Source organism: Saccopteryx leptura, chromosome 2 (assembly GCF_036850995.1).
Source record: "Saccopteryx leptura isolate mSacLep1 chromosome 2, mSacLep1_pri_phased_curated, whole genome shotgun sequence".
Taxonomy (NCBI): domain Eukaryota; kingdom Metazoa; phylum Chordata; class Mammalia; order Chiroptera; family Emballonuridae; genus Saccopteryx; species Saccopteryx leptura.
The window spans coordinates 328,680,045-328,698,539 of NC_089504.1; the positions used below are offsets into that span (position 1 = coordinate 328,680,045).

Genomic DNA, 18,495 nt, shown 5'->3' on the forward strand with positions numbered 1-18,495 from the left:
ACCGTGCGTGAGTGTAAAGTGCCCAGGTGGCCCTGCCCTCCCGTGTGTGTGCATACTCGGGGTCCCGGGCTGGCGTGCACGCCGGTGTGGCTGCTATAGAGTGCGGCGCCGCTTGGCTTGCTCGGCTCCGTGCTGCCCGGATAGCCCGCACACACACTGCTTGGTTGCTACTGGTTGACGCGGGCTGGGCTCGCTGGCTGAACCTGTCCCCTGCCTCCTGGCCCCTGGCACTCACTCGTGCCCGCCGCCACAGAGCAGGTAGTGTGTCAGAGCCATCCTGGAGGCGACGCTGGCGCTGCCCCCCCCCCCCCAACAGGGCCACGCGGTCTGCTGCTCCGCTGGACGCCCCCGCGCGCTCAGTCACAGCCAGCGCTGGCCGCCGCAGCTCCTCCAACGGTGCCTGCAACGACGATGAGGATGTCGACCAGTTCTTCGGCGCCTACGGCACAAGCTGGGACCCAAGCCCAGAGCGGCCGCCCACCAAGCCGCCCGAGGAGGAGCGGGACGCCAACGGCTACGAGTCCGACGACTGCAGTGTTACCAACTCGCCGACGTCGTATCCCCTCCCGTGGCTCAGCATCTCGCGCCCTCTCCAAGCCGCTGGCTCCTTGGTCTCCCTACGGTCTCTTTGCACATCGGCCTGTACACCCTGCGGAGTCGGGGCACCCTTGTCTGTTCCTCGCGCTCTTTGCGCCCCGTGTAGACCCAGCCCGACACCTCCCCCGACCTAAGCCAGAGAGGTGGGAAGTTTGGGGACGACGCCTGGGGGTGTCCCAATCTGAGGTCCAGCTCCCTAGAACCCACGCCACACCCCTCTCGGCCCGCCGCCTGGAGCTCTGGCGCAGGCGGCGGCGTTTGTTCATGGGAAGGGTGGAGCTGCGCCCTGGGTAGACAACAGTTGCTGCCGCCGGCGTGGTAGCTCTCTGCCCGGCAGCCAGCCGGCCTTTATGCCGAAGGTCGGAATGGAACAGCACAGGTAGGGTGTCGGGATGGGGCTAGGACCGGGGACGGGCCGGCCTCCCGGGTAGACCCGGCGCCACTCAGAGCACAGTGGTTTTGCTGGCGCGCAGGCCGAGGACCAGAGGACTGCGGAGACGCTTGTCCTTTGAAAAAACCTTGGCGGTTCCTCTTCCCATGCTTGTGGACCCCCGCCACTGCACCCGCCCGGGCCGCCAACCTTCGTGAACCTGTTATCTCCCCTTCCCCAGACAGGAAGGGGCCCCAGCCCGCGTCTCCTCCCAGGGCTGAGCCCCGAGCCCCAGTGAGTAGACGAGAACCGGGGTCCCCCGTGGCCGAGGCCCGGCAGGCGGGTGCTCCTGGAGCTTTCCTTGTCCCTGAAGTTGGACTCAAAGTCATTGGCTAGAGCAATAGGTTACTTGGTCTGCTTTAACCCCACGGTCAAGGCACATATGAAAAAGCAGTCAATAAACAACTTAAGTATCGCAAAGAAAAACTGATAATTGATGTTTCATATCTCTCTGTCCTTTGTCCCTATCTCTCTCTCTCTCTGACTCACTCTCGGTCCCTGTCCCTATAAAAAATAAAATAAATTAAAAAAAATTTTTTTTAAATGTGCCCCTGGAAGCTGATGGTGGGGGTTATTAGCTCTACTAGGGTGAGAAGGAGGGTGCAGATCTCTCATCCCCCTACCGACACAGGAGTCAGTGGGAGCTCCAGCGTGGGCGCGTGCTTTTGTTTCTGGAAAGGGCGGAGCTGCACACTGGGGAGACACTAGTTGCCCCCCCCCCCCCCCCCCCCCCCCCCCCCCCCCGCGCGCGCGCGCGCGCGCGATAGCTCTCTGCCTGCAAGTCAAAGTCGGTGCCTAGTTCATTATCCAGGTCAAGGCTGAACCACAGTCAGGATTTAAGTGAAGGCAAAAGACTGGGTTAGGCTAGAGGTCAATATTAATAATGGCCAGGTCAGGGGTGAGGTCTAGGTCAAAAGTGGGATCAGCCTGATCAGGCAGTGGTGCAGTGGATAGAGCAGGGGCCTAAAACGCTGAGGATCCAGGTTCGAAACTCCAGGATCACTGGCTTGAGCACAGGCTCACCAGCTTGAGCTTGGAGTTGCTGGCTTGAGCATGGAATCATAGACATGACCCCATGGTCACTGGCTTGAGACCAAAGGTTGTTGCCTTGAGCAAGGGGTCACTGGCTCAGCTGGAGCTCCCTGGTCAAGGCACATATGAGAGATCAATCAATGAAAAGCTAAAGTGCCACAATGAAGAATTGATGCTTCTCATCTCTTCCCCTTCCTGTCTGTCTGTCCCTGTCTGTCTGTAAAGAAACAAACAAACAAGTACATAAAATAAATAAAATAAAAAATAAAGTAAGTATGACCTGTATGATGTCTACAACTTTGAAATGCAATTAAGAAAAGATGGATTAGGCTCTGGCCAGTTGGCTCAGTGGTGGAGCATCAACAAGGCATATGGAAGTCCCGGGTTCTATTCCGGACAGGGAACACAGGAGAAGTGACCATCTGCCTCTCCTTCCCTCCCTCTCCCCCTTTTCTCTCTCCTCTTCTTGCAGCAAGTGGCTCAACTGATTCAAGCATGTTGGCATCAGGCACAGAGGATGGCTCCGTGGAACTTCTGCTTCAGGCATGGTTGTGAGCACGGCCCCAGATGGGCAGAGCATCAGTCCCAGATGGGGTTGCCAGGTAGATCCCGGTCCAGGCACATGTGGGAATCTGTCTCTCTGTCTCCCCTCCTCTCACTTAAAAAAAGATGCATTAAGGATAGACAGATGGGCCTGACCAGGTGGTGGCGCAGTGGATAGAGCGTCGGACTAGGATGCAGAGGACCCAGGTTTGAGACCCCGAGGTTGCCAGCTTGAGCACAGGCTTATCTCGTTTGAACAAGGCTCATCAGCTTGAGCCCAAGGTCACTGGCTTGAGCAAGGGGTCACTCGGTCTGCTGTAGCCCCCTGGTCAAGGCACATATGAGAAATCAATCCATGAACAACTAAGGAACCACAACGAAGAATTGATGTTTCTCATCTCCTTCCCTTCCCGTCTCATCTCCTTCCCTTCCTCTCTGACTCTGTCTCTCCCACAAGGAAAAAAAAAAGGGGGGTAGACAGTTGGATAGGTATGTGGTAAAGCAAGTACAACAAAATATTTGTAGAATCTAGATGGTGGATATACAGGCAAAATTATTTCAATTTCTTTTTGTGTTTGAGATTTTTGTAACAAAATGTTGAAAAAAACAAGAATGAAGCAGAGGCAGGTGTTCACGGGTTGCTCTTTCCAAGCCCTGTGGCAAGTGCTCCCCCCACTCCTCACGACCTCTCCCAGGCTCCTATCTAGTGGCCTCACCATGGCGGTGATCTCGTCAAAGGACTGGAGGTACTCCACGATGCAGGACTTGTGTGCAGGTTCCACACGGGCAAAGCAGCAGGCCTTGCGACAGGCATAGCGCTGCTCCTCAAGGCTGAGGTCATCGAATTCACGGCCTGTGTAGGCCTTGCTTTCCATGTCCTCCGTGTCCTTGAAGCTGCCAAGTCGACGGCAGATAGCTACAGCTGTGCCTTTGTTGTCCCCTGTGATCATGACCACACGGATGCCTGCCTGGTGGCAGCGTGCGATGCAGGCAGCCACCTCAGGCCTCGGAGGGTCCAGCATGCCCACGCAGCCCACAAAAGTCAGGTCCGTCTGCAGAGAGGGGGTATATGCAGGTGGGGCCTGGGCTATCCTCAACAGGCTGCCTGCCCAGCTGCTGCGGGCAAATGCACGCTCCAGCCCGGGGGCCCTGCCCGGCACCCACCTCGTACTGTACAAACTTGCTGCAGTCATCCAGCTGCATGTCTTCCTTCCTCGGGGGCGCATCCTGGGTGGCGAGGACCAGGCAGCGCAGCATGTCCAAGCCTGAGCCCCAATCCCGGATCTTGGCTAGGATCTGCTCCCTGGAGGTGGTGTTCAGGGGTACTGTGCGGCTCCCCACTCGGACTGAGCTACAGCGTTCGATCACACTCTCGGGAGCCCCCTGAAGCATGGGGAGAGAGGCAATTCCATCAGTCAGGATCCCCCCAAAACAATTGAGGAAACTGAGGCCCCAGATATAGGAAAGGCCACCCAAGGGGACACACAGCAAGGCAGGGAACAGAATCCATTCTTTGGAAGCTCAGAGTGGGAACAAGTGGGCCCCACTGTGAGAACACCTGAAGAATATGTGGGCCGGGTCACATCCGCCCAAGGGGGGCACCCTTCCCTGACCAGCCTGTCCTGGGAAGACAGCTGCAGTATTTTAGGGGTGACAGCCCTCCCGCAAGGCCTGCCTGCCTGCCAGCCTGGTGCAGCTGGGATCCCAACTCTGTAGAGGGCTCAGCAGCGGGAGGCAGGCTGGGCCCTGCCTGGGCACCAGAGATAGAGCCATGCTGAGGATGCGGTGGGTGTGGCTCTGGGAAGGTGCCTTGGGGGTGGTAGGCTCCTCAGGGACCTCACCTCACGCCTGATAACAGCCTCTAAACATTCTATCAGTGCCTTCTCTTTCCCCCAAAGGCACTGCTAAGTGTTCAAAGCAGCCCAAGCTCCCCATGCAGAAGCCTTTCATTTCAAAAGGGCCCAAAGCCTCCACTGCAGGGTGAAGTCAGGGCTGTGATTCCTACTTCAGGTGCTGGTGCAATGACAGGAGGTGCTGCAGTCAGAGGTCTGGGTGGGGCTAATCCCTTCCCTCTCTGGATGGAACAAAAAGCACCAAACACAGGCACCACCCACCTCTACACCCCCAGTCAAAGGTTAAGGGCTTCTGAAACCTTCTAGCCTGCCCCTGATATTCAGATGGGGAGACTGAACCCCACAGAGGAGGCTGGGTGACCCCAAGGTCCTATGACGAGGCAGTGCCGCTCCTCTCAGAGCTGGGGCCACAGCAAGGGGCAGGCTCAGCTCCTGTCCCTGGCTTTACCTCCACTGAGTCTGGATCCTGCTCCCAGTTCCCCCAGGCAGGCTGAGCACCCTCGTTCTGGATTCACTGCTTTGTCAGTGGGCCTTACACCTCCCTTAGTCTCCCACAGCTGCAGTCTTTGGCTCTAAAGGATTAAAGACCAGGTACCCTCGGGGACCCCAGGTACGCAGAGGCCCCAGGTCAGTCAGACAGGTCCCACCTTCACAAACATCTTGCTTCCCTGGGCCAGCAGGCCAGTGCGGGTGGGCGTGCAGTACGCCGACATAGACTTCCGGTCTCGGGAGAACTCCAGGGTGAACTCCTTTTGCATCAGCTGATTGATTACCTGTGGGGCCCAAGTGGGTCAGGGTGTGAGGGGCAGAGCCAGAGACTCACTGCTTTCTCACCAGCTGCTCAGCCCCAGAACAAGCCTCTTGTTTCCTGTGGGATGATGTCTCTCCTCCCCTGACCCTGGCCTTTGAAGCCCCCATCTTCCTTTCCAGCCCCAGAAATGCCAAAAAGTTATCAATTTCTGACGATGACGTGCACTTCCCAACTCCATCTTTGACCACACCCAGTCTTTTCCTCTCTTTTCTTCCTAGCCAAGTATTACCAGGGTCTGAGGTCTTTCCTCCTCCCAGAGGCCCCCCAAGATTTCATTCTCCTCTCTCCCTTCTCCAGACGCCCCAGCAGGCCCAGCCGCATGACTGTGGCCTAAACCCCCCACCATGCTCACAGCATTGCAGGCGCCAGCTCGCTCCACCCGGGACAGCACTTGCAGGTTGGTGACAAACACATTCATCTTCTCCACCAGGCAAATCAGGGCTGTCTCTGTGGCCTCTCCCACCTTCTCATACGTGCCCTTGGCCTAGCAGGGCACAGGATGCAGGGAGTGAGAGGTAGGGTGGCCCTCAGAGGGGCTCCCAGCTTCACCTCCCATTCACTCCTTGCCCCCTGGAGCTCCTTCAGAGAGTCACCTGTAACCTCCTTTGCACCAAATCGTAAGCCCTTCCCAGCCCAGCTTACCTAGGGGCTGGGTGGTGCCTGGCACTGGTGTTCACATTCCCTTCCGACCCTCCTTTTTCCAGACACCAATGGCCTTGCACCCTCCCTGCCCTCTGCCACCTCTTTGCTGGCTCCTGCTCAGGCTCCTTCCCCAGTTTCCTTCCTCCTCCTAAGCCCTGCTGCCTGGATCTTGCTCCCACCTTCTCTCCCTGAGGTCTCATGTGCCTCCTGCCGCCACCACCTTTCACGTGTTCATGACTGCCAGTGCCCAGCGGGCCAAGACGTCTCTCCTGAGTTCCATGCCCACCTTCCAATTGCTGCCCATTGAACTCTGTTCTCTGGGGACCTTAGGCTGCCTCTCCTTTCCCTACATTTGCCACTTTGGTGACAGTCCCAGCCAGGAAGCAACCAAAGCAACCCTGACATCCACCCTCTTTTTCATCCAGCCAGTTACCAAGTCCCAGGATTTGGGCTCTAAGTCTCTCTCTGACCCATGCCTTCTCCCATCTTCCTCCGGCCTGGATGACCACATAGGGCTCCCTGGCTGCTGGCTCCCATGTTGCCCTGTCTGATCTGTCCTCCACACAGAAGCCTGAGTGATATTTTCCTATTTAAATCTGACCATGTTGCCTCCTTGCTTAAAACGCTTCAGGGGCTATCTCCTAGCCCAGCCTGGCATTGGGCCTGACGTGGTATGGCCAAGTCAGGAACACCCTCCTGCATGCTCCATTCCACGGCTCCAGCCACAGGGAAGAGCAGTCAATGCCTAAATCACATCATGGTTTGCTGGCCTTTTCTGGGCTGTGCCTTCTGTTTTATACACCCACCCTAAGGGTCCTGCCCCTCAAAGCATAGCTGGCCCGTCAGCCCTTATGTTACAGCCCCCCCCCCACAGTCCAAGCTCCCCAAGGCAGGGTTCCAAATCCAGTCCAGAAACAGGGAGGGGTGGCAGGCCACCCCTTGGGCCCTCCAGGTCTGTGTTGGCAGATTCCTGGCTCCAGTGTGAGTGTAGGCCAGGCCACAGTCTCCCTTCCCTGGACTCCACTGCCACCTCCACGGTGGTTCCCATGGTGGCGGCCCGGTTTTCTGTTTACTCGGCTCTCTGTGTGTGATTTTTCCACAAACGGCCAACACAATGCCAGCTTCCCCTCAAGGAGGTGTTGCCAAGCCTACGCCCGTGGCCAAACAGAGAATGTGACTGCAGGGAGTAGGGTGGGGGGTGGGGGATGCTGACACCAGGCAGCTCAGACTCCCCGGGCCCCTGGACCTAGACCTTGCCGCCTGGGAGGGTGCAGAGAGCCCACCTCAGAACGGGTTTCTTCCCCAGAAAGATGCGGAAAACACTGAGCAAGTCACCTCCCCTTGGAGATGACTCCCAGGCTGTAAAATGGGTCACATGCCAGCCTGGTGGCAGCTGGGAGGCTCCAAGCACCCACACGGAGAAGGGTCTGCCCTGGCTCCTCCCAGAGAGGCAGCCCCAGAGCTGAAGGTCGGGGAGTCCCAACAGCAAACACTTCCTGCGGCGGCTGGCTCCTGACCAAGCCCACAACCAGCCAGCTCAGGTCAAACTGATAGCGCGGCCTTCGCCCTGACCTCCTGTCCCCAGCTGGGAGCAGGACTGGGTTAAAACGCCAAGATATGAATCCTACTCCTCATTGGGTCTTCTGTAGCATTGTAAAATAACAATAATAGTAATATGCATGGAAATAATTAGTAAATAAGTGTCATTAAACATCCTGGGCACCTGCTCCTCAATTGTCCTAAGATATGAACTGATCCTTGGCATACAACATGCACGGGGCGTAGTCTAAGCACTTTGGATGACTTGACTCTCTTTACTCCCCCTGAGGTGTTCATCCTTGACAGTTTATCCACGGGCTCAGGGGCCCAGAGGCTCAGAACAGTGAAGTGACTTGCCCAAGATCGCACAATCGAGTATGGTAGATCCGGGAACTGAATGAACCCTGACAGGTGGGTGAATTCTTGGGCCTGATCACTGCATTGTGCTGCCTGGAAATGCTGATATCCATTGTTTTGATGTGAGAGGTAGGACTGATTTTTTTTTCCCAGGAGCTGAGAACAGTCAGGGAGCTGCTTAATGCTTAAGCCTTTGTCACCCTCTGAGGATTCATATCCCCAGAGTTGGACAGGCAGCGTGAGTGAGGAGCCCCGGGTTCCAGCCCTCCTGTCTCCTCAGTCCTGTCTCAGCCTCACCCCACCCAGCCCCAGCCTCTGGGCTCTTGGCTCAGCTGACCTTCCCCTTGCTCGGTGGGGGGCTCCCCTCCTGAAGCCAGCTTGCCTATCCTGATCCCCTCATTTCAGTACCCTCCCACCTCCCCAGCTCATTCCCCTTCTTGCTTTGTCTTCTTGTCCTGCCATAATATTCCTTTCTCCTCATCTGTCCTTTCCTATCCTTTCAGACCCAAACCATCCTGGCCTGAATTGCGTCTGGCATTTAGTAGACCTATCTTTTCTAAAATGGTGTGTGTTCCCTCCCATCAAGGTTTGCTGGGAAACTGGGAGACACCTACCCTAGGGTCTGTGTGTCTGGTCAACTGAATACCCACATGCAGAAGAGTGAAGCTGAACCCTTACCACATACAACAATTAAATATTCATAGGCCCTGGCTGGGTATCTCAGTTGGTTAGAGCATCATCCTGATATGATAAGGTTGTGGGTTTGATTCTTGGTCAGGACACATACAAGAATCAACCAATGAAGCACTGGCCAGCTAGCTCAGCAACAGAGTGTTGGCTCGGCATGTGGAAGTCCCAGGTTTGATTCCTGGCCAGGGCACACAGGAGAAGCACCCATCTGCTTCCCCCTCTCCTTTCTCTCTATTTCTCTCTTCTCCTGCAGTCAAGGCTCCATTGGAGCAAAGTTGGCCCGGGTGCTGAGGACAGCTCTATGGCCTCTGCCTCAGGTGCTAGAATGGCTCTGGCCACAGCAGAGCAATGCCCCAGAGGGGCAGAGCATTGCCCCCTGGTGGGCATGCTGGGTGGATCCTGGTCTGGGGTATGTGGGAGTCTGTTTGCCTCCCTGCTTCTCACTAAAGAAAAAATACAAAAAAAAAATAATAAATTAACCAATGAATGCATAAATGTGTGGAACAACAATTGATCTCTCTCTCTCTCTCTCTCTCTTTCTTTCCTTCACTTTTCTCTCTCTGTAAAGTTGATAAATAAAAATTTTTTTTTTTTTTCTTTTTTCATTTTTCTGAAGCTTGGAAACAGGGAGAGACAGTCAGACAGACTCCTGCATGCGCCCGACCGGGATCCACCCGGCACGCCCACCAGGGGCAAAGCTCTGCCCACCAGGGGGCGATGCTCTGCCCATCCTGGGCGTCGCCATGTTGCGACCAGAGCCACTCTAGCGCCTGAGGCATAGGCCACAGAGCCATCCCCAGCGCCCGGGCCATCTTTGCTCCAATGGAGCCTTGGCTGCGGGAGGGGAAGAGAGAGACAGAGAGGAAAGTGCGGCGGAGGGGTGGAGAAGCAAATGGGCGCTTCTCCTGTGTGCCCTGGCCGGGAATCGAACCCGGGTCCTCCGCACGCTAGGCCGACGCTCTACCGCTGAGCCAACCGGCCAGGGCAAATAAAAAATTTTTAAATTAACTTCTTGGCCTGACCTGTGGTGGCACAGTGGATCAAGTGTTGAAAGTGTCGACCTGGAATGCTGAGGTTGCTGGTTTGAAACCCTGGGCTTGCCTGGTCAGGACACATGTGGGAGTTGATGTTTCCTGCTCCTCCCCACCTTCTCTCTCTCTCTCTCTTCTCTAAAATGAATAAATAAAAATTAACTGTTCTTAGAGAAAATGGGTAAATCTTTATAACCTTGAATTTTACATTGGTTTCTTAAATATTATAGTAAAAGCAGAAGCAACAACAAAAAATAAGAAGTTGGATTTCACCAAAATTAAAAACTTCTGTGCTTCATAGAAACTATTAAGAGAGTGAAGAAAAAGCTCACAGAATGGAAGAAAATGTTTACAAGTCATATATCTAATAAGGGTTTAGTGTCCAAATGTCACAGGATAAACAGAGTGTATTTTACTATTACCCAAAAGTTTCTGGAGAGAGCATTGCTTTGATGTTAAGACATAACGGTAGAGAATAAAAATTTACATAAAATTTAAGCTACCATGGAAGCTATTAAGAATTTGGAACCTGAAGTCCTGCATTTGGGGCGATGTGAGTGCAACTTCTTGCTCTTCAATGAGGGAATTGTGTGGGAAAGTTCCCACAACCTGCAGGACTTTATGGCTGGAAGGATCCAGAGGGCTGGCTTGCTGGGCAGGCTGTTAGGGAGACCGCAGGCAGGGACAGCAGCCAGGAGGAAGCCTGGACCTCCCTGGGCTATGGATTCTGAGAGGAAGAGACTGGGTCTGCCCCATCAGCACTGTGTCTCTGGGCCTAGCACAGCACCTGCCTCCTAGTTCACTGAATTAGTTAGATCTTTTTTGGTTGTAAGTGACAAAACCCCATCTCAGCCTGACCTGTGGTGGTGCAGTGGATAGAGCGTGGCACAGCAAGGTACATATGAGAAGCAATCGAACAACTAAAGTGAAGCAACTACAGAGTTGATGCTCCTCACTCTCTCGTCACCCTGCAAAACCAAACAAAACAAAACAACCCAAAAAACAAAAAGCCATCTCAGAGTGGTTGTGCAAAAATGGGAAATTCTTGGTTTATGTGACTGAAAAGCCCAGGGTAGCTGGCCTCAGGTTTGCGACACCAGAAAACAAAACATCAGTGGACTTCATTGTTAGGCTCTTGACAGGGGCTGCAGGAGGGCCACCAGCAACTCCAGGCTGCTGCTCCCTTCTCGCAGCAACCCCAGCAGAGCTAGAACTTTTCTTTCTTCATAGTTACCGCTGAAGTCCCAGGACCGAGTTTCATTGGAATGAATTGGGTCCCCTGCCCAACCCTGGACCAGTCACTGTAGCAAAAAAAACCCCAGAAGGCTCTGATTGGTGAGGCCTAGGCCACATGCCTGCCACTGCCAGGTGAGCCACAGGGAGAGAAAAAGTTCTATGAGAGGAGGGAAAATACCAAGAGCAGAGGCTCAGCTTGCAGTGTTCACATAAACGCAGGTGGAATTAAATACAAAGGCCAGGATGCCCGGTTCAGTGGAGAGTGGGGTTGAGGCCTGCCCAGGGCAGCAGGGCTGGTGAGGGGCTCAGTGCCCATGCAGTGTGCTGACAGGCCCAGGAGGCTGTCCAGAGTCAGGGCTCTGTGAGAAAAGGGCAGCTCCTGTTTGTTCCAAACTCCCAGTGCCTCTCAGGCAACCTGGAAAAACACAATTCCCCAAGCAGGAAACTGGCGCATATTCCAGCCTGGAGCCCAGAAAGCCAAACCCTGTGACAAATTTAAAAACAAAAATTGAAAAAGCAAACTCTCACAATAGAACATTAAAAAAAACCCCTTTATTTTCCTTTTTTATTATATAGTACTACACATTGTAGAAAAGATTTCAAAGTACAGATAAGCAAAAAAGATAAAATTTCCCATAATTTCACCACTAATGATGACCAATGTGAATATTTTACTGCAATTTTTGTCAGACTTTTCTCTATAGGTAAAAAATTTTTTTGTCAACATTTATAATGTTTTCTCACTAAGTAATATATTGTGAACATTTTTTACATGTTAATAAATACACATGTACAATATTATTTAAAACACCTACATAATATTTCATCTTATTTAATAAAGTTTCTATGTGGATGTTTTCAAGGTCTTCAGTGTCAGAAAAGACACACCTCAGCACGTTGGCCAATTATTCCACGGATGAATTTCCAGAAGGGGCACATTGGGTTCTATGGTCTTGCTCCATTAAAGCTCTAACCTTGCTGCTGAGGCCTCTCTGGACAGTGAAAGGGGAGGCTCAGGCTGGCTCCCTACCAGCACTGCAGGGCCCGGTGATCCACACCCACCCATGTGCAGCTTTTTAAAATCCTTGCTGCAATTTCTGGTAGGTAAACAGTTGCTTTTTTCTTTTTTTTTTTCTTTTTTTTTTTTTGCATTTCTTTGATTACTCTTGCAGGTGAGCATTTATCATTTGCTTATTGGTCATTCTGTATTTTTTCTTTTGGGACTTGTCAGTTTCTCACTTCACCATTTTTATTGATGGGTTGATCTTTGCCTTATTGATTTGTAAGGGATCCTTCTAGATTATGGAAAACAACTGTTTGTTGTACATGTTATAGCTATTTTCCCAGTTTATCACTGATCTGTATGTCTAGCTTTATGCCAGTATCACACTCTCTTGAAATTCTGTTGCTTTGTAGTAAGTTCTGAAACTGAGAGCTTGAGTTCTCCGATCCTTTTTCAAGATTCTCTTGGCTATTCAGGGTCTCACATGAATTTTAGAATTAGCGTGCAAATTCTTCAAAGAAGTGAGGTGGGAATCTGATAGAGATTGTACTAGGTCAAATTGGGGAGTATTGCCATCTTAACAGCAATAAGTCTTCTGATCTATACACATGAGACTTTCTATGTATTTAGATCTTTAATTTATCTTAGCAATATTTTGTGGTTTTTTGCACTATAAATTTTGCACTTCTTTTAAATTTTTCTTTTTTTTTTAAGAGAGAAAAAGACAGGAAGGGTTAGAGAGAGAAAGGGAGAGAGATGAGAAGCATCAACTCGTAGTTGCAGCACTTTAGTTGTTCATTGATTGCTTCTCATACGTGCCTTGACTGGTTTCTTGAGGCAGTTTTGATAGTTTGAATCTTTATACAAATTTGTTCATTTTATCCAAGTTAGCTAATTTATTGGGATGCAATTGTTCATAGTATTACTTTATAATTATTTTTATTTCTGCAAGGTTAATAGTAGTGTTCTCTCATTCATTTCTGATTCTAAGAATTTGAATCTTCTCTCTTGATTTTCTTGGTCCAGCTAAAGGTTTGTCCATTTTGTTGATCTCTTCAATGAACCATCAGTTTCACTGATTTTCTCTGTTTTTCTATTCTCTATTTAATTTGTTTCCACTCTAATCTTTATTCTGCTTTCTTTAGGCTTAATTAATCTTTAGGCTCTGATCACTGCCTTAAAGTGGAAGGTTAGGTTATTGGTTTGAGATCATTCTTCTGTTAATGTAGGCATTTACAGCTATAAAAGTCCCTCTAAGCACTGCCTTAGCTGCTCGTTGGTTTTTGTATCTTAATTTTATTTATTTAATTTTATAATTTTATTTTTGGTTTGACCCATTATTTATTTAGGAGTATGTTGTTTAGTTTCCATATATTCGTGAATTTTCCAAATTTCTTTCAACCAAATAACAATTTAGTTCTAACTTCATTTCAGTATAGTTGGAGAACATCCTTTGTGTTATTATATCCTTTTAAATTTATTGACATTCAGTCTGGCCTGTGGTGGCGCAGTGGATAAAGTGTTAACCTGGAATGCTGAGGTCGCGGGTTCGAAACCCTGGGCTTGCCTGGTCAAGGCACATATGGGAGTTGATGGTTCCTGCTCCTCCCTCTTCTCTCTCTCTCTCTCTCTCCTGCCATCTCTCTAAAATAAATAAATTTAAAAATTAATTTATTGACATTTGTTTTATGGCCCAGCATATGGTCTGTACTGGAGAATGTTCCATATGCATGTGTACATTCTGCCGTGGTTGGGTGAAGTGATCTATGGCTGTCTGTTATGTTAAGTTGATTTATACTGTTGTTCATCTCTTCAAATTCCTTGATGAGCTCCTGAATTATTCTTCTATCCATTATTGAAAATGGAGTATTAAAGTCTCCAACTAGTATGGTTGAATTGTTTATTTCTTCCTTCATTTCTGTCAGTTTTTGCTTTATGTGTTTTGGTTTTCTGTTATTAGATGCATATATGTTTAGAATTGTTCTTTCTAATGAATCAACCCTTTTATCATTATAAAATGTCTCTATCTCTGGTAGCATTTTATTTTTTTGGTCTTAAAGTTCATTTGGTCTATTAGTATAGCCACTCCAGTTTTCTTATAGTTGCTATTTTATGACATATCTTTTTTAAAATTTTTATTTGTTGAGATTAGAGAGAGAGAGAGAGTCAGGAATATCAATCTATTCCTGTCTGTGCCCTGACTAGGTATTGAACTGGCAACCTCTGCATATCGGGGCAATGCACCAACCAACTGAGCTATCTGGCCAGGACTGTGTGACATATCTTTCTCAATCTCTTTACTTTCAATCTACTTGTATTTTTAAATCCAGTCTGATAATTTTTCTTTTGATTGCATTGTTTGATTCATTTGCATTTAATGTTGTTGTTGATCTAATTGGATTTATGTCTGCCAAAACTTTGTTTCCATATGCCTCATATTTTTTGTTCCTCTATCCTCCTTCATTGCTTTCTTTTGCATTAAGTAAATATATCTAATGTAGCATTTATATTTCTTTAATTATTTTTTTCACTATATATACCTTGCATTATTTCCTCAATTGTTGTTCTAAGGCTTACTATATCTATCTTAACAGAATCAATTTCAGACTTATAATACAGGGGGTCCTTGGATTATGACAGTCTCGACATATGAAGTTTCGAGCTTACAATGCTCAGTCCCATAAAATCTTTAAAACAATTGAGACGTGAGCATTTCGATTGTTATGGATGTTATAGGCAGATTTTGGAAGATGAAGTCATCAACCTTCTAGACTAGCCAGGAACAATTCTTTAGGAAAGTAGAGAGGCCTGCAACAGATCCTGTACCCTCTACATCAGCTGCTTCTCAAGATAAAACACCTGTAGTACAGGTAGAATCATCTCCAGCGTCTCCTGCATGCTCCTTAGGCAATCCTGATTCACCTGACCCCGTATCTCCAGCACCTTCTGCAGGTTCTCCTGCCTCCCCAGCTTCCTCCTCCCATACGTCACTCTCTCCCACCTTGCAATGCCCCCTCCAGTGTGCAAGCCAACCACAGGAATGAAGGTAAGGAATTTTATTACACTTATTTTTTCTGTTACTACAGTACAGTGTACAGTACAGTATATTTATGTCCTTTTCCTTTTTCTAAGGCTTAGTTGTGTTTTCATGTTCTAGATTATGATTTTACAACTGTGGTAGGATAGGCAAGTGACTTAGGTTATGGTGTGTTTTGACTTACACCAAAATTCAGGTTACGTCACTGTCGTAGGAACGGAACTGTGTCATAACCCGAGGACCCCTTATACCTCTAATGCCTGTGAAAACATATAGAAACATTACTCCTATATAGCTGTTTCCCCTCTGCCTCCTTTTCTGTGGCATTATTGTTATATGTTTATGACATTTAAGGAATCTGAGAGAAGATGAGAGCAAGTATATATTTATAGCTTTTATTATATTAATCTCTTATTTATAATTCCTGGTTCCATTCATTTGTTCCTGTGGATTTGAGTTACCATCTGGAGTCATTTCCTTAGCCCAACATAGCTTTGCTCCCACCCATCTCCTTTTCCTGTTATTGGCAAATATATATATAACATTTCTACATGCAATAGGCCCAACAATACATGATTACATATCATTTTATACTATTGATGCTTAAGTCAGTTTAGAAAGGGAAAAAATTCATCTATATTCAGTTTTATATTTACATTACTACCTATACCAGTTCTCTATGTCTTTTCATATGGATTCAAATTACTATCTGGTGTCACTTGCTTTCAGCTGTTATTCTTATTGGGGTTCCCTTCTCAATGACACATACGTTTTCTCTCGCTGCTTTCAAGGTTCTTTACTTGACTCTCAGCTTTTTTTCTGTGATGAGTCTTTTGCGGGTCTCTTTGTATGCATACTACTTGGACTTCATTGAACTTCCTGAAAATGTAGGTTTCTAAAAATAAATTTGGGAAATTTTCAGTCCTTCTTCCTTTGAATATTGTTTTCTCCCCCTTCTCTCTCTCCTCCCCTTCTGGTGATCCCATTTTACATAGGCAAGTCTACTTTATGGTGTCCCACATGTCTTAGAGGTTCTGTTTATTTTCCTTTATTTTTTTTTTCTGTCTGTCTTTCGACTGCATACTTTCCATCCATCTATCTCCAAGTATACTAATTCTCTCTTCTTCCAGGTCGAATCTACTATTGAGCCCCTTGAGTAAAATTTTCATTTCAGCTACTATCCTTACCAACTCCAGAATTTCCACTTGGTTCTTTTAAAATAAATTCTATTTATTGATATTATCTATCTCTCTCTGTTCTTACCAAATTTTAGTAGATTTTCTCAGCTAAGTGTTTCTTCATTTGCTGCACATTCTCAGGACTATATCCAGAGAGTTTAAATGGTAGAGTGTTTTAAAAAGTTTTACTAGAGAGTAGTGCTATCGGATCCTTCATTAGTGGATATTTAGGTCTTTCTGTTTTTCACTCTTACAAACAAGCTGCAGTGAACATTGCGATACACATTTGAGCACACGTCCTAAAGTTTCTGCAGGATAAATTCTTAGATGTGCAGTTGCTGGGCTGAGGGTAAGTGCTTTCAGCATTTGGATAGATCCTGCCAAACAGTCCTCCAGAAAGGTAGCACCAGTTCACACTCCCACCCACGTGCGAGCCTTCTGAGTGTGGTAGAGTTTTCTAGTTTTTGCCAGTCTCATGGAATAAGACAATGGATTTACATTCCAATTACAAATAAGACTGTACATATTTTTAATCTGTTTATTAGCCAGTTGTATATTTCCCCTCTGGAATTTATAGTGATGTAAAGTGTGACATAGGAATTAAAATTTATTTTGTTTTCAAATACAATTCAAAATGCTTACAAGCTTTCCTCCCCTTCGCAATAGTTCTAACTTTTGTATAGACAAAGTTGTTTTGCATAGTCTCTTGTATGGCTTCTGTCTTTGCTATTATGTTCATTGCCATTGTCCCTGTTGAGCAGAGGTCTTTATGCCTAGCTATCCATGGGCCTCCAGTGGTGAGGCTCTCACTTAAGTTCTTACCAGAGGCCTGACCTGTGGTGGCGCAGTGGATAAAGTGTCAACCTGAACGGCTGGGGTTGCCAGTTCAAATCCCTGGGCTTGCATGGCCAAGGCCCATACAAGGAAGCAACTACTATGAGTAGATGCTTCCTGCTTCTCCCTGCTCTTTCTCACTGTCCTCTTTTCTCTTCCCCCTCTCTCCAAAAATCAATAAATAAAATCTAAAAAACAAAATGTTTTAAAATAAATCCTAGAGTTCATAAAAAATTTGTTTTAAAAAAAGTTCTTACAAGAGGCTCCCCTTGCTTAAGGAGCAGCTCAGGGCCAGCTCCCTCAACACAAAGAGAGGGACCGGGTTGCTATTCGTAGGAATGATGGTGGGTCATGTTTGGGACCCACGCTCATCCACTTTGCTTTTTTTCTAATCCATTGTTTTATTTTATTTAATTAATTATTTTTAGAGAGAGAGAGAGAGAGACAGGGACAAACAGACAGGAAATGAAAAAGGTGAGAAGCACCAAGTCATAGTTGCAGCACCTTAGTTGTTATTGATTGCTTTTTCAAATATGACTTGACCAGAGGGCTTTGGGAGCCCAGCCAAACCAGTGATCCCTTGCTCAAGCCAGCGACCTTGGACCATGCCAACGACCATAGGGTCATGTCAAGCTGGTGAGTCTGCACTCAAGCTGGTGAGTACACATTCAAGCTGGATGAGCCCGTGCTCAAGCCGGCGACCTTGGTGTTTCAAACCTGGGTCCTCAGCATCCTAGGTCAATGCTCTATTTACTGTGCCACCACCTGGTCAGACAATTCTATTTTTAAAAAGATTATTTTATTGATTTTAGAGAGGTAGATAGGAAAGGAGCAGGAAGCATCAACTCATAGTAGTTGCTTATCATATGTGCCTTGACTGGGCAAGCCCAGGGTTTCAAACTGGCAACCTAAGCATTCCAGGTTGACGTTTTATCCACTGCGCCACCATAAGTCAGGCATAATTCATTATTTTATTTTTTAGGTATTCTTTCATTGCTTTTTGTTATCTTGCCTATGTTTATTTTCCTTTTTGATTTCTAACTCCTTGACATAAAATTTTAGTTCATTTAATTCTACTTTCTTTATACTAGAAAAAATGCACTTCTACTTAAAATTTTCCTAGAACAAAACTTTGACTACTCTTACTCACTACACACACACATTTAAAATATATGTATTTCTTCACTATCATTAACTTAAAAATAATGTGTAATTGCAGTTTTGACTTTCTTTTGTCACTAAAGAATGACCTAAGAATAGCTCCCTCCCAACTCTCATGGTTGGGTTTCTAAACCTTTTGTTAATAACATCTGGTTTTATGGCATACTGTTTCTGCTTTAAATTTGTTATTGAGATATATGTGTAACGTAAAATTTACCACTTAAAAGAGAAACACAATTCAGTAGTATTTAGTATATATATTCACCATGCTGTCCCCCTATCCCCACTATCTAATTTCAGAATATTTCTGTTATCAAATTTCTGCTTCAAAAAATATTTAATGAAAACTCTCTCATAGGTGAACACACAATACAGTGTACAGAAAGATAGATGTGTTGTGTAATTGTGCACCTGAGACCAGTTAACCGTTAACTAGTGTCACTCCAATAAATTCAATAAAAAGGAAAATAAAATAAAGAGAAGAAAATCCACTCAAGTAAAAAGGGGGACTCTCACAGAAA

At 47.5% G+C, this 18,495-nt stretch overlaps 1 protein-coding gene across 1 annotated transcript in view; it reads right to left on the minus strand.

Moving 5' to 3' along the window:
- Positions 1–336: 336 nt before the first annotated feature.
- LOC136391623 (sarcoplasmic/endoplasmic reticulum calcium ATPase 3-like) overlaps positions 337–18,495 on the minus strand; it is a 50,335-nt gene continuing 32,176 nt past the window's right edge. The window contains exons 4-8 of the mRNA XM_066363380.1: positions 5,619–5,750; positions 5,103–5,228; positions 3,767–3,985; positions 3,319–3,654; positions 337–649 (exon numbers count right to left, since the gene is read on the minus strand). Coding sequence (XP_066219477.1) covers positions 515–649; positions 3,319–3,654; positions 3,767–3,985; positions 5,103–5,228; positions 5,619–5,750 — 948 coding nt within the window. The 3' untranslated portion in view covers positions 337–514. The remainder of the gene's footprint in view (positions 650–3,318; positions 3,655–3,766; positions 3,986–5,102; positions 5,229–5,618; positions 5,751–18,495) is intronic.